The 15,331-nt window shown below is 37.8% G+C and overlaps 1 protein-coding gene across 1 annotated transcript; it reads right to left on the reverse strand.

The window, feature by feature from the left end:
• Window positions 1-2,596: 2,596 nt before the first annotated feature.
• Window positions 2,597-9,844, reverse strand: ACTC1 (actin alpha cardiac muscle 1). Its single transcript, XM_053697944.1, has 7 exons — window positions 9,688-9,844; window positions 7,479-7,623; window positions 6,355-6,679; window positions 4,565-4,726; window positions 4,067-4,258; window positions 3,389-3,570; window positions 2,597-2,953 (listed from the first exon to the last, which is right to left on the reverse strand). The coding sequence occupies exons 2-7, from the start codon at window positions 7,605-7,607 to the stop codon at window positions 2,810-2,812; spliced, it is 1,134 nt and encodes a 377-aa protein (XP_053553919.1). The 5' UTR covers window positions 7,608-7,623; window positions 9,688-9,844; the 3' UTR covers window positions 2,597-2,809.
• Window positions 9,845-15,331: the final 5,487 nt, after the last annotated feature.

Raw genomic sequence — 15,331 nt, forward strand, 5'->3', positions numbered from 1 at the left:
TACGATCTATATCGGATCGCGCCCTCTATGTGCTACCTGGTAATAATGGGCCAAAATAAATCTTCAATGTAGAATTGCACACAAAATAGAATCACAGCTCCTAATGGCACTCTGCTCTACTTGCTACTGACATAGGTGTGGTTAAAAAATTATTGTTTTATCTGTTACTAGCAGAAAAAGGGGTTATATCTCTGGTTTCAGTATATGTTATCCCCAGCCAAGAGGAATAAAATGACTGCAATTTTCCATATAACTGGCAGTTAAAGAGTGCATTAATCTCTGCTCTGTGTTTTATTACCAGCAATCAATGAGTAAAATTGCTACTGGCGGCAAAGGGAATACATTTCAAAAATATTTATAACATGACTTGGGATGTGGTTGTCAAGTATTTTGTGGAAGACAGATAAATTGACTAATTGCTTATATACCTGTTATTCTCAGCAGATATGTTTGGTGTAATGGCTGATAAAATTTGTATTTTTGTCCTTGTGATTAATATGGTGCGCCTTGTTTTGCCACAGTGTAATCTGGTTATGTTCTGTTTCATCATTTCAGATGGGAATTATTCATCCTTTTTTGTAATAATAAAGTTTTGCAATAAAAAACACCATATATCATCTGAACATTCTATGCTTAATAAAATTAATGTATTAAATGTTATGTTAAAGCATATTTACGTGTCTGTCTCTAATAGAAGGTTTTATTGTCAATTTGTAAAAACTGAGCTCTGTAGCAATAATTATTTTTTCAAGGTTCAAACATCCACATTAAGGTAGTAGTATTTTGTATGGCAGGTGTATTTTTTTTTAATTACTTTTTATACTCTTGTTTCCAGCATTTAAAAAAATAATTATAAATGTAATAATCAGTAGTAGAAAAAAAACATATTTAGACATATTTAAATTAGATAGATTAATATGTATCTTATACAGAATAAAAATGTTGCCATTGAAATACCCAAGTGAGATATTAGATCAGATTATAGTGTCTGTATCCCAAATGAAATAGAGCCCAATCAACCATAACTACACCAACTAAAAGAACACACCTGCAAAAGACAGAATACTTTAATGAAAATACAAGACACAAGTACTGTATAATATAAAATATTTTTAATTTAAAAAAAAATAAAGAAATAAAGAATTCGACCAGTTAGGACCATTGCCAAAAGTGATCGGGTGCATTCTCTACTAACCTGTGCCCAGACTGTAATAATAGAGTTGCACATCATGGCCAGGTTTTCCTGGACACATAAGTTAAACATGCTGCAGGGTGTGCAGGGATAAATATGTATATTGTTGTGTATGAATAGTTTTGCCCAGAAATGCAATACATGTTCCTTCCTGCACTCCCTGCAACATGTTTAACTCATAGGTGTCCAGGGGAAAAAAGGGCTAAGGTGGCAACCCTATGTAATAAGCCCCACTCAAAATGTTATTGAACAAACTGTCATATTGTGCTGGTCATTTACAGAGTGGTTGGTGGCTGTGCTCTGGCAGATGTGAGTCAGAGGCTCACAAAGGACCTTCACAGCCCATTATATCAAGGGGCAACGGAAATATCCTCTTAATTCACATGTATTAGCTTAAATACTTATCAGGGACAGAACAGAAGGCAGACAGCTGAATTGTGAAGGTTACATCGTCTTCTGGTGTGTTTATATAAAATGTACAGTAAAAGTAGTGTCTAAAAAACCATGACACAGCACAACAAAACAGCAATATCTAATGTTTATAGAGAACTTTCCATGCAGGGAAAGTACTTGACAGTCATAAGAAGTGATGTGGCCTCTGCTGGCAGCGCTATCTTGGCACTTGTGTTGTCTGTTTTACATCCAAGGACAAGTGATTATCATCAACAGTTTTATAATAATTCGTCCAATAAGATAAACTAACTGTCTTTCCTCCTATTCTGCTCTGAATTATAATATTAAATAAGCCTGAGCTGTTTTAAAAGGACTGCACAGATTAACCAATGCATTAATGCAAGACACCAATCCTAATAATATACTGTTTTCATGTATTAGTTAACCAGGCCACTTTATCTTAAGTATATACTGATAAAGCAAAGGTGACATTTGCAATGTTTGGATTCCTTTCTTGGACAACTAACATGTTTCAGATAACTTCCAGTATGTGTTGTGGACTAATTTTATTTTGCTACAACATACACATATATAGTGTATGAACTTTGTATTGAGTATGATTGTGCTTTTCTCTCTTTAATGTTTTAAAGGGCACTACATTTTTTGAGAGTTTGCGTCATTGTTTTGGTAAATAAATATTTCTGTATTAAAATAAAACAACTTTTAGGTTTTATAGAGGTGTGCCCCTGTTCACCAATAGAAATGTGCAAAAATAATATTACCTGCTAGCTTCTGTATCAGTTTAACCAGCTTTATTTTTATTGTTTTATTCTCCTATGTTTAAACATTGTTTTCAGATGCAGGATATTATTGTATGTCTATTTGAGTATGGACTTGTTTATTATACAGGAAGGTTAACAAGAATGAAGGCTTTTAGGCTACTTTTACTCCAAGGGTCACCAAAATCCGTGTAATTTTGCCCCAATGCACAACCAACAGACAAACCATCAATTAACAGATAGTTCCTTTTATTCTTAGTTACAACAGTTTAGGAAAAGTAATGAAGACAGAGGTTTTGAACTTAGTAACCGCTTGCATTTTATTTATAAAGTAATAAATATGATGACATGTAAACAAACTGTACAGGGGCAGCCCATGTCTTGCTGTTTGATTTGGAGGTACTCGGTATGCTGTACAAGATGGATGGAAGATTGAGTGGGCTTTTTAGAAGCATTTCCTGTGAACAATGGAGGGACCAGCCTCATCGTACTCCTGTTTGCTAATCCACATCTGCTGGAAGGTGGACAGAGAGGCCAAGATGGAGCCTCCAATCCAGACAGAGTATTTACGCTCAGGTGGGGCAATGATCTAAGAGAAAACATAAAGAAGAATGAGATTTAAAATGGTTGGTGCAGATTATCTAGGACAGACGGACCGTTGCCTTTTTAATGTCTAACATCATCATGGTATTGTATAAACATTCTTTATATTGAAGGGTTTTGGAATATTTTTGGCAATTGAGGTACAAGAAGACAAAAATCTAAAGTTCTTTCCTAAAGGGCTGTAAGGGGCATTATACCCACTGACCATGCATCTGTCTGTTTAAGATGTGAAACTTTGTGGGTGGTTTTATATTGAAAACATAATCACAGACATATCTAATTAGACATGTGTAATTATTATTTTTAGAATCATTAGTTTGGCATTGGATATACTGTTGCTAAGTGGTTTATCCTTAGGAGATTTTTATTTCACATGATAAGGAATTATTTGTATAGGGCTTAGCTCAGCCAGATATCTCACCTTAATCTTCATGGTGCTGGGGGCCAATGCGGTGATCTCCTTCTGCATTCTGTCAGCAATACCTGGGTACATGGTGGTACCACCAGACAAGACGTTGTTTGCATACAGGTCCTTGCGGATATCAATGTCACACTTCATGATGCTGTTGTAGGTAGTCTCATGAATACCAGCAGATTCCATACCTGTCATTGACACAGAACATGATTAGTTAGCTGCAAGTGTCAAACTGAGAGAGTGCTAGCAACAGGTGGCAGAGTAGCTACTGCTGTATTTAACATATGCTGACAAATGGAGAGCAACTGCTACAAGCAAGCGTCACCCTAAACAGGTGCAAATCTTAAAACCAATATAGAAAGGTTCTGATTTTAAGCTGAAGCTATTGTTGGCAAGAGGGGTTGGTATGAAAGTCTTTACTGTCTCTTCAAAATAAATCTGCTCTTAATGAGACAGGAGTGTCTTTAGCCACAATATTCTTTGGTCTGGTAAAGTTTCAATGTTTAATGAAACCTACATGTTGGCCTTGTGTCTGGTGTAAGGGAGTTTGCTTAAACACATAACCAAAATCTTCCATTTAGTCTGTGTGATGCTATTATGGTTCCCACTATGATCTTGTGGCTACAGAGTCAGGGGTCAATAGTTAAGCTCTGGGGCTAACAGTTCATCTCAAGGGCTACTTACCAATGAAGGATGGCTGGAAGAGAGTCTCGGGGCAACGGAAACGTTCATTTCCAATGGTGATGACCTGACCGTCAGGCAACTCATAGCTCTTTTCCAGAGAAGAGGAGGAGGCAGCGGTGGCCATCTCGTTCTCAAAGTCCAAAGCCACATAGCACAGCTTTTCCTTGATGTCACGGACAATTTCACGCTCAGCTGTTGGAGGCAATTTAATTGTAATGTTGATTATAAAAAAGGTCTCACAATTATATACACCCTGAATTCCAATCTACTAAACTACATATTATTTATCTTGATTAAAATATAGTATTATATACCAAGTCTGTCAATGAAATCATTAGGTTGTAATTCAGCAACTGGGTTTGTTGGCACTAAGTATTAAGGTTTGCTAGTTGTTTAAAGCAATTGTATATCTAGCATGTCCCAGATAAGGATATATGAATAGAATGTATAGCATGCAAAGGCTAATTGTTTATGTAGACACAAGTGTAATGGACTTGCCTGTGGTCACAAAAGAGTAGCCACGCTCAGTCAGGATCTTCATGAGGTAATCAGTGAGGTCTCTGCCAGCCAGATCCAGACGCATGATGGCATGGGGAAGAGCATACCCTTCATAGATGGGGACATTGTGGGTGACACCATCACCAGAGTCCAGGACAATACCTAAGCAGTAGATAGAGAATTGTTTAGAATTGAGGAGCTTATTGGTTGCTCTTTTCTTTTACTAGAGTAGACATGTTTACTGTGACACTTAAAGGGTTAAAGCCTGAGCCATAAGGATTAAATACAGATACAAAGCGCTGAATCCTGCATAGTAGGAGAAAGTGGTGTACAGAAATAAACCATGGTATCTGCTAGAGAGCTGCCTGCAGACACAGGGATTATTACACCAGCAGCCTTCCTACATTCTTATCTGCTCACTGGTTTCAGGGATTTAAAGTAATAAAATGTGCAGAGTTATCAGTGCCACTTGTCTTCCCAGTAGACAGATGTTTCTACCCCGCCCAGAGGTGCCATTCCGGTGAATATAAGCTCACATTTATGTGCTTCTAAATAGGCTGATTCTAAGCCCAGACGCCCGACTCACAGCCTAAGAAGATTAAGCTCCCATCGCAGTCTGCCTGAACTTGCAATGAATTAGTGTGACTTTAATGTATTATTGGAAATTGCTTAGGAATAAAGGAGGATTTGCTAGCAGTTGTAACCCCTTTTTCCCTAGAGAAAACTGAGTGAATCTGTTTTATGGGATTTATTAAAAGATAAAACACTTCATTAAACTAGGAATGTGGCCTTTAAATGCAAAAGAGTTGTGTATGCATGGAACACCTCCACGAATAGATGGGAGCAACTACCAAATGTTTAGAAAAAATATATCCTATAACATTTATAATATATATATATATATATATATATATATATATATATATATATATATATATATATATATATACTGTTAGATGAGAAAATAACAGGTGTATAAAGCTTTATCTCACAATACAAATTAAGTCACTTGTTCTCACAGTCTGAACGTGATTAAAAACCATAACATGGAATTAGTGTTTGATTTTAACTGCTTGGGATGGGCATAGTGCTACTTTAAACAAAGATTGTCAAATTTATACTGTATCTGCTCTTAACTGACTGCTATAAAGTATAAAAACTACAGTACAGGGATGAAGACATGGCAGATGGTTCCGGCAAATCATTATCTATCAGGGTAAGAGAAAATAATAGAAATCCGGGCCCTGCAACACTGAGGATTCATTTTAGTAATCAATACCAACCGCCCTCTCCATTTCCATTTCTCTTCTTCCTCATAGACTAGGACCTAAATGCTCTAATCTGAGACATAACCCTTTACTACACATCTGTGGTCCCCTTTTATGGTGGAAGCCCCTTTTTCACTTACAGAAGTAATGGCTGTTCAGAACAACATAGGAATTGTAATGTTTATATCACTAGATTGAAAGCTTTGACCTTGAGCTAATGAGCTAAATGTCAGATCTGAATTAATAGTAACTTAATGCAACAGTGACACTTCTTGCTAAATATTATTAGTGATTAGCATTTAAAGCTCTAAGTTCTCACTGGAAGAAAGAAGTCTTAATGTGTGTGATACAAAGTTGCATCTATAAGGAACTTGTGTGGTTGTATCTAAAATGTACTTTCTCTACAGGGGGTTTGTAAATAGAGCGCTAGAAGGACAGAGACTGAAGCAAGAGTAGTAAAAAGGTGTTGCTGGGTGATGAAATGGATGGTTATTATGTTTTCTTAGTGACATGTTCTCTCACCTGTGGTACGACCAGAAGCATACAGGGACAGGACGGCCTGGATGGCGACATACATGGCTGGGACGTTGAAGGTCTCAAACATGATCTGGGTCATCTTTTCACGGTTAGCCTTGGGGTTAAGTGGGGCTTCAGTGAGCAGGGTGGGGTGTTCCTCAGGGGCCACACGCAGTTCGTTGTAGAAGGTGTGATGCCAGATCTTCTCCATATCGTCCCAGTTGGTGATGATACCGTGCTCAATAGGATATTTCAGGGTCAAGATACCTCTCTTGCTCTGAGCTTCATCACCCACATAGGAGTCTTTCTGACCCATACCAACCATGACACCCTAAAGAAGAGAGGGAAGCAGAGGGGTTATAATTGGTCCAAACAAATGCACTTATACTTTATAGTAAAATGATTTTATAATGGCACAATTCCTAATGTCTAAACGTCTTTACACGCAGTTATTATTTCGTTCATCCAGACTTAGAGTTCAAGGTGACACATCATCACTACTAGTTGGCTTCACAAATGCCAACTAGTCCCATTTTAACTATGTGGACATGATATTGGAGCCAATAAATTCCTTGGCATGGCCCAGCAGTAAGTGAAACTGATGGGCTATTGGCAAAGCTTAATTTTAATGTCTTTCGCTTCCCTTCGTGAGTATTTGGGCTTCAGTGATACTTCAGATAACATTTCAGCAATGGCAAAACCCATTCACTCTTTGCCAGCAATGACAGGGTAATGAGACCAGCTTTAGACATACAGAAGGGGAATGTGAGAAGTCTACAAACAGTTACGTTGCTACACAAGTCTAATAATATCTGGCTCATCTGATTACTGGACCTCCCAGGATCTCTCTATTTATATTTCCAGATAGAGAAGAGATAGGGGACATGCTATGTGGAGCGAAGAACCTGTTAGGAAAGACACAATATGCTCTTCTAGGAAGAAGCATCGTTTGGTGATCAGTGGCCACCAGTCTACTTAGGAACTGGATGAGTTGGCTACACGCATTTTAATTTTACAGTTGAGTTGCAACCTCATTGGACTTGGATAAATCATGAACCAGAAATCATATTTAGGGTGTCAGAGAGGCTATTGATAAGACTTTCAATATTTGTATAATTTATAGCAGATACCTGGTGACGTGGACGTCCAACAATGGATGGGAACACAGCACGTGGGGCGTCATCCCCAGCAAAGCCAGCTTTCACCAACCCTGAGCCGTTGTCGCACACCAAGGCGGTAGTCTCCTCGTCGTCACACATGGTGGCAGGTTATGTTCTGTGGGAGAGAAGAGCAGTTGCAAACATCACATCACTATCTGTAGGTGTTCGCCTTTTGTCCTCAGTAAGGTGTATATATATATGTGTGTGTGTGTGTGTATAGATAGATAGATAGATAGATAGATAGATAGATAGATAGATAGATAGATGATAGATAGATAGATAGATAGATAGATGATAGATAGATAGATAGATAGATAGATAGATAGATAGATAGATAGATAGATGATAGATAGATAGATAGATAGATAGATAGATAGATATATAGATGATAGATAGATGGATAGATAGATACATAAATCGATATTTAGATAGATAGATAGATGATAGATAGATAGATAGATAGATAGATAGATAGATATAGATAGATAGATGATAGATGATAGATACATAAATCGATAGATAGATAGATGATAGATATAGATAGATAGATAGATAGATAGATAGATAGATAGATAGATGATAGATAGATAGATACATAGATAGATAGATACATAGATAGATACATAAATCAATAGATATAGATAGATAGATAGATAGATAGATAGATAGATAGATAGATAGATAGATAGATAGATGATAGATTGATCCCCAGTGTCATTGCATAGGTATATAAAATTAAAATGGAGGTAAATTACTATATAGTCTAGTACTCCTCCCTTTTCTAAATACAATTATGAATCTCTGTATTATGATGCATACTTCACTCTGTGGCAAATAGGCATTTCTGATAAAAGTGTGTTTTTAATGCCTCACTTTGCATGTTATCTGTGTATTATATGTCACTAAAATACCGTAAGATATTTCTCCTAAATTCCTATGTAAACAGTGTGCGAGTAGTATCCGGATTTTAGTAAATCATCTTCTTTGGGTAATATAGAAATTGAAGCTATGTATCATATCTAAGTGTCCTCTCTAATTATTAAGGATCTTAGCCAATTTAATGTGCATTGTTTTGAATGATAGTGTAGTGTTTTGCTTTCTATAATATTCCCCAGTGTGATGTGTGTCAGTGCACAACATTATGTATAATTTGCACTATTGATGTCTTCATATATTTTATAGAGTTTAACCTTATGGTTGCTAAAGAGGGCTCTGCAACAAATTATAATGAGCATTCTGCAGTCCAATGCGACAGCTAATGGGTTAATACATGAATACAGTATGTAGTGCAAAAGCTGTCCTTTGTGTGAATGGTTAAAATATCCTGCAGATCGTCCTGACCTCCCTTCTCAATATCACCGCACACTTTCTGGGAACAGCTGTCTCACACATAAACGCAACCCACCCCCAACAGTTGCCTGCAAGACAAGTTTCATATGACCCCCTTCCTACACACTACATTCTACAGCTGCCACACCAACAGCACCAACTACAGCTAAATAGCTACTGAAATAAAGATAAATGCTACAATATTTAGTCTTGGGGATTTTTTTTTGCCATTTAACGATGGGTCCCTCAACATTTATAATGTGTAACCTTCCTTTTTATCAGGAGACGGAATAAATCACTGTTCTAGGTGCCTACTTATAAGACCACACGCAATGCTAATTTATTTACTTAGAGCAAGGTGAATATAGTGAATGCTTGTGCCCCCTATCGGCAAGCTAATAGTGAGACACCAATTGTACAAGCCACAAACACATATATGCTGTGTTTCTCTAGCAGGGTGGAAATATGTTTAGAAAATACAGTGTTTTATAATTCTACAGTCCATTTTGTCCCCTTCATTTCCTTAGGGCAAGAATATTAGGGAAACAATGTATCTGAAAATGAAATAGTGATTCCTACTGAGCCCTGTGTTGGTCCAGAAATTGTTTCCGCCTGCTAACCCATTAACTGAAAGAACTCATATAAAATATTGTACTGGAGCTGGATAACTTCCTCTCTGTAGAAAGTTCCATAGTAGCAAAACATTCCAAATAGTTAGGCTAGATTCTATATGCTTACAAAAATGTAGGGGTAAAAAAAAGCAAAAACATCAGTGGTATGGTTGTCTAGTCCCAAAAGTGATGAAATTATCCAGCAGGAAGAACATACACCATGTCTCTGTAGTACTCACCTGGTCTGCACAGGAGAGCTGCTTGCTGTGATTGAATTGGCTGGGTGCTGCCTAGGGGACTGAGTGCCAATTTATACTATGCCTGGAGATCAGTCAGTGGGAGCTCTAGAGGGAAAGGCAGGCAGTCTGTCCTTATTTGGTAGCTTTGGGGCCATTGAGAAGCAAAGAAGCCATTAATGGAGTAGGTAAAGGGATGGGCTGGGTCCTTGGACCCCTTAGTCCATGTATGGATGGTGTGGAGGTGGGGGGAGCACTACAAGGGGTGGACAAATAGGCATTCCCAAAAAAGCATGCTTCTATGAAGAGTGACAAAAAAAAAAACAGACAATGAAATTGTTTGTACAGCAGCAGGGTCTGCAAAGGGAGTAGACAGGTGCAGGGGGGGCTGAAGTCTGCAAGGGATCTTCATAGCTCTGCCAAAGTTCTGTTATGTTTATGTATATTGTACGGGTGCTTCACAGTAATATTGTTCCATTCTGCACTATTCACAAATGTATATTGAAGGGTTTAATGTTACTGTATGTTATTATTTGCAGAGAAGTCCATTACAATTTATTGATTGTCAGGATACAGTGTGTGTGTGTGTGATCAGTGATCACATAATCAAAATAATAAAGAAAATATATAACTGAAATAAAAAAAATCTATTTTATTAAAATGTGAATGATAAGAATCCTCAATCTAGCGTACAGTCTAAGAGTTAGTGTAAGCTCTTTAGTGAGCTGGGCCCTATATCTTTATGTATGTATGAGATCCATGTCCTGTCTTTATTTATTGTACCCTTTGTATAGTGCTGTACAATCTGTTGGCATATTACAAATATATATATTATTAATAATAATAATAGAGTGAAATATGAGTTAATGTATCCTAACCTTAAGAGCTGACTATCTAAGGGAAACAAAGCAAATATGAGCAGCAGTAACAGCATCATATATGGAAAAAAAGTTGTGTTCTGGCAATATAAAAGTGAAATTTTGCCTTAGGAGAGGAAGTTATGCCAGGTTTTTTTTCAGGGAATTTTATCCCTTCCCTCCCTCCCTGTCAGGGAGGGTTCTGGTTGCTTTACAGCATTCAATAAAGATCTTGTTTTTCTGCACAACTGAAGCATTCTGTCTGATATCACAGGGCTTGTATTCACTCATATTTATTGTAGTCACATTTTATTATCACATTTGAATTATGTGCTGTAGAAATGAATTCAGTAATTAATTATTGGAATCATTAAGACACAATGTGCTAGCAGTACAGAACCAATTGTACTTCCTGCACAGTCAGTGCTAGCCCACTAGAGCAGAACTGCTTGTCTTCTAATTCTGCAGCGCTATACAAATAAACAATAATAATGCTCAAGCAAACTTTGCACCATTTACCAGGGCCCTCTGAAGTCATGCAGTTAGACCTATCCATTCATGATTACAGCTGCCCATTTAGCCAAGTTCCCACATCGGACATTCCTGCTCACTCTTCACAAAACTTCCCTCTCTACCCCAGGTCTAATCTGGCCAAACAAGATAAAATCAGCCCAGAACTGTGAATATGCCTGGATCACACCTGTACTTCCTAATAAGTCACAAGTTACTGTCATTTGCTTACTCACAGTTTTTCTGGGCCTTCAAAATATCACCCTCACATTTAATACAGTAGAAATGTATAATTAACAAGTGCAGAATAAACAGACAATGCAATGACACTCTGAATTTCAAATAAGCAGTATATTTTTTATGACAAATGTATTTGTTTTTCTATTATTTGTCCCTTATTTGGTCCTTGTATAACATGACAACCACCAGACAATCATAGACTAAAAAACATACCCAGTGAACTTGTGCATATGCTCAGTAGGAGCAAAATTAGATAATGGAAGAAAACTAGATTTAAACAAAAAAAATGCATGTTCTATCTGAATCATGAAGTTTGACTTGAGTGTCCCTTTTGATCCACCAGATAACCAAGCAATCTCTGCAGATTAGATCTGGCATCCCCTGCAGACAGGATTCACTGGTACTTGACACAGAGTTGTGGGTACCCTGATAAGATCATATTTTTCTTGCCTGCTGTGATTAAACTGTCTCTTTCTTCCTCCCCAATCAAACCGGCCTATCCTTCCATCAGAAACAAGAGCCATGGTATTGTTATAGGAGCCTATACACCATGTGTGGCTTTGCACAGCCCAGAGACTCTTCAGAACGTCAGCATGTGTGTGCATAAGTATGTTATAAAACATAGGTACATCATACCTATTGTTGCATGTGATTAAATGCTGTGTATGTTGTATACAGACACATTTGTGTCTGACATAGGATGGGAATGTGTAGCACTATCTTTAATTTCTCACAGAACTAATCATGATAACAAAAGTCAAACTCCACCACATGAGTCCAGCAAGTACCCCAGACAGTGGCATATTTAAGTTTTGTGTTGCCCCCCACCCCTGGTTTTAGGCTTTTTTTGGCCATAATACTTTTGGGTGATGGTCTACCATTACTTTGTTTTTCATGGCTTTTCCAAAGTAAATGTTCATGTTCAAGTGCGCGTGTGTGTAGTGCAGTGTGCATGTATCTGTGGGTGTTTTGAGTCTCAAAAAGTGCTGCCCCCCAATCTGCTGCCCTAGGCAAGTGTGTCTAGGTCAAAATACACCTTGACCCCAAATCAGACTTGTCTGCCCTTCTAATACAAGTAGCCTGTAACCCTGAACATAAAAGCTTGAACAGCTCACTTCCATCACCCAATCAGACACGCATGTTCCCATCAATCTGACTCTCAGGTTAATCAGATCAGACTTGCCAGTACCACAATGTTACCAGTCTTTTACCTAAATGGAAGTGTCTGTACTGGTCAGTCAGCCTTTTTCTTGCCTAATCTGTCTCCCAACCACTGTTAGAACAGTTGTCTAGTTTTTATATATAATGTAGACTTGTCTTTCTTGTCACATTCTTGTATATTTTTTTTTCCTCATAGATTTTAAAATATAGGGTAAATATCATACAGTGACTGAACTTAATCTTGTCATTTTACCTGCACAGATAAAGTTCTGTTTGTGACACAATAAATGTGGGTACTTTATTATGATTATTATTATTATTATTATTGTTGTTTCAAGCACCAAAACTTTGAGTTTTGTAGTTGCATGATAAGTTTTATCTTGCATTTCTCTATTATTTAAGAATCAACGATATAAAAGAAGAGGCGCCGCATTTGTGTATCAATAAACAACACAAATGTATAATTCCAAATCGAACCAACTCAAAAGATCATATAAAGGTTAAAACAATGCAAGGCGTTTCTCGGCAAACTGCCATTTCATCATGCATCTTGAAATGGCAGTTTGCTGAGAAACGCGTTCTTTTTGCATTACTATCCACCCCCATCCTATTATATAAAAGGCCAAGTGTGTTTGTCCGAAGCTGTCATGCACAGTAGAGACAGCACAAGGACAAACACACCTGGCCTTACCTGACACTCCATGCTGTTTGCGTCAAAAGTGGGCGTGGCCGGGCAGGAGCATGGGGACCATAGGCGTGGTCGTACGGAACCGGGCATGGTCGGGGGACATGGTCGGGCGTGACGGGGGGCGTGGTTGGGCATGGTCGGCGCGACAGAGAGGGGAGAGAAATAGAAAGAGGGGGGATAGACAAAAAGAGATAGGAAAGAGCTAAAGAGATGTGTCAGGTGGGAGGCTGATCTCTACACTAAAGCTAAAATTAACCCTGCAAGCTCCCTACAAACTACCTAATTAAAACCTTCACTGCTAGCCATAATACACGTGTGATGCGCAGCAGCATTTAGCAGCCTTCTAATTACCAGAAAGCAACGCCAAAGTCATATATGTCTGCTATTTCTGAACAAAGGGGATCCCAGAGAAGCATTTACAACCATTTGTGCCATAATTGCACAAGTTGTTTGTAAATGATTTCAGTGAGAAACCTAAAATTGTGAAAAATTTTAAGTTTTTTTTTAATTTGATCGCATTTGGCGGTGAAATGGTGGCATGAAATATACCAAAATGGGCCTAGATCAATACTTTGGGTTGTCTACTACACTACACTTAAGCTAAAATTAACTCTACAAGCTCCCTACATGCTCCCTAATTAACCCCTTCACTGCTGGGCAAAAAACATGTGTGGTGCGCAGTGGCATTTAGCAGCCTTCTAATTACCAAAAAGCAACGCCAAAGCCATATAAGTCTGCTATTTCTGAACAAAGGGGATCCCAGAGAAGCATTTACAACCATTTATGCCATAACTGCATAAGTTGTTTGTAAATAATTTCTGTGAGAAACCTAAAGTTTGTGAAAAAGTGAACAATTTTTTTTATTTGATCGCATGAAATATACCAAAATGGGCCTAGATCAATACTTTGGGATGTCTTCTAAAAAATATATATATACATGTCAAGGGATATTCAGGTATTCCTGACAGATATCAGGGTTCCAATGTAACTAGCGCTCATTTTGAAAAAAAGTGGTTTTGAAATAGCAAAGTGCTTCTTGTATTTATTTCCCTATAACTTGCAAAAAAAGCAAAGAACATGTTAACATTGGGTATTTCTAAACTCAGGACAAAATTTAGAAACTATTTAGCATGGTTGTTTTTTGGTGGTTGTAGATGTGTAACAGATTTTGGGGGTCAAAGTTAGAAAAAGTGTGTTTTTTTCCATTTTTTCCTAATATTTTATAATATTTTTAATAATAAATTATAAGATATGATGAAAATAATGGTATCTTTAGAAAGTCCATTTAGTGGCGAGAAAAACGGTATATAATATGTGTGGGTAAAGTAAATGAGTAAGAGGAAAATTACAGCTAAACACAAACACCGCAGAAATGTAAAAATAGCCCTGGTCCTTAAAGGGACATTAAACACTGAATACATGCTAGATAGAATGATGCATTGAAAGAAAAGATTAGTCCATGACTAACATGTAGATGTATTTTTTAAAGTTTCATTAGTTGTTTAAAAAGTGACAAAATAAGTGTAAAGTTTTAGTGTCTATAAAACACTGGGAGATGCACGGGAGGGCGGCTGGGAACCGCTACACTACAGAAAAAGTTGGTGTACATTTTTTTTAAAAAAAAAGGAATAAAAATTTAAAAAAAAAAATCAGGCAGGTGGTGGGGGTTGGTCTGTGGAGGGGGGGGGGAAGCTACACTACAGAAAAAAAAATAAAAACAGAAAAAAACGACTTTTTTTTGCAAACTGGGTACTGGCAGACAGCTGCCAGTACCCAAGATGGCCGCCAAAAAGGCAGATGTGGAGGGTTAGCGAGCTGTTTTGGGGGGGATCAGGGAGGTTCGGGGCTAAGGGGGGATGCTACACCACAGCATATGTAAATATGCTAAAAAAAATAAAAAATAAAAACCTTTTATTTTAGTACTGGCAGAATTTCTGCCAGTACCTAAGATGGCGGGGACAATTGTGGGGTGGGGGAGGGAAGGGAGCTGTTTGGGAGGGATCAGGGGGTCTGATGTGTCAGGTGGGAGGCTGATCTCTACACTAAAGCTAAAATTAACCCTGCAAGCTCCCTACAAACTACCTAATTAACCCCTTCACTGCTAGCCATAATACACGTGTGATGCGCAGCAGCATTTAGCGGCCTTCTAATTACCAGAAAGCAACGCCAAAGTCATATATGTCTGCTATTT

This window comes from Bombina bombina, chromosome 1, assembly GCF_027579735.1.
Source record: "Bombina bombina isolate aBomBom1 chromosome 1, aBomBom1.pri, whole genome shotgun sequence".
Lineage (NCBI taxonomy): Eukaryota > Metazoa > Chordata > Amphibia > Anura > Bombinatoridae > Bombina > Bombina bombina.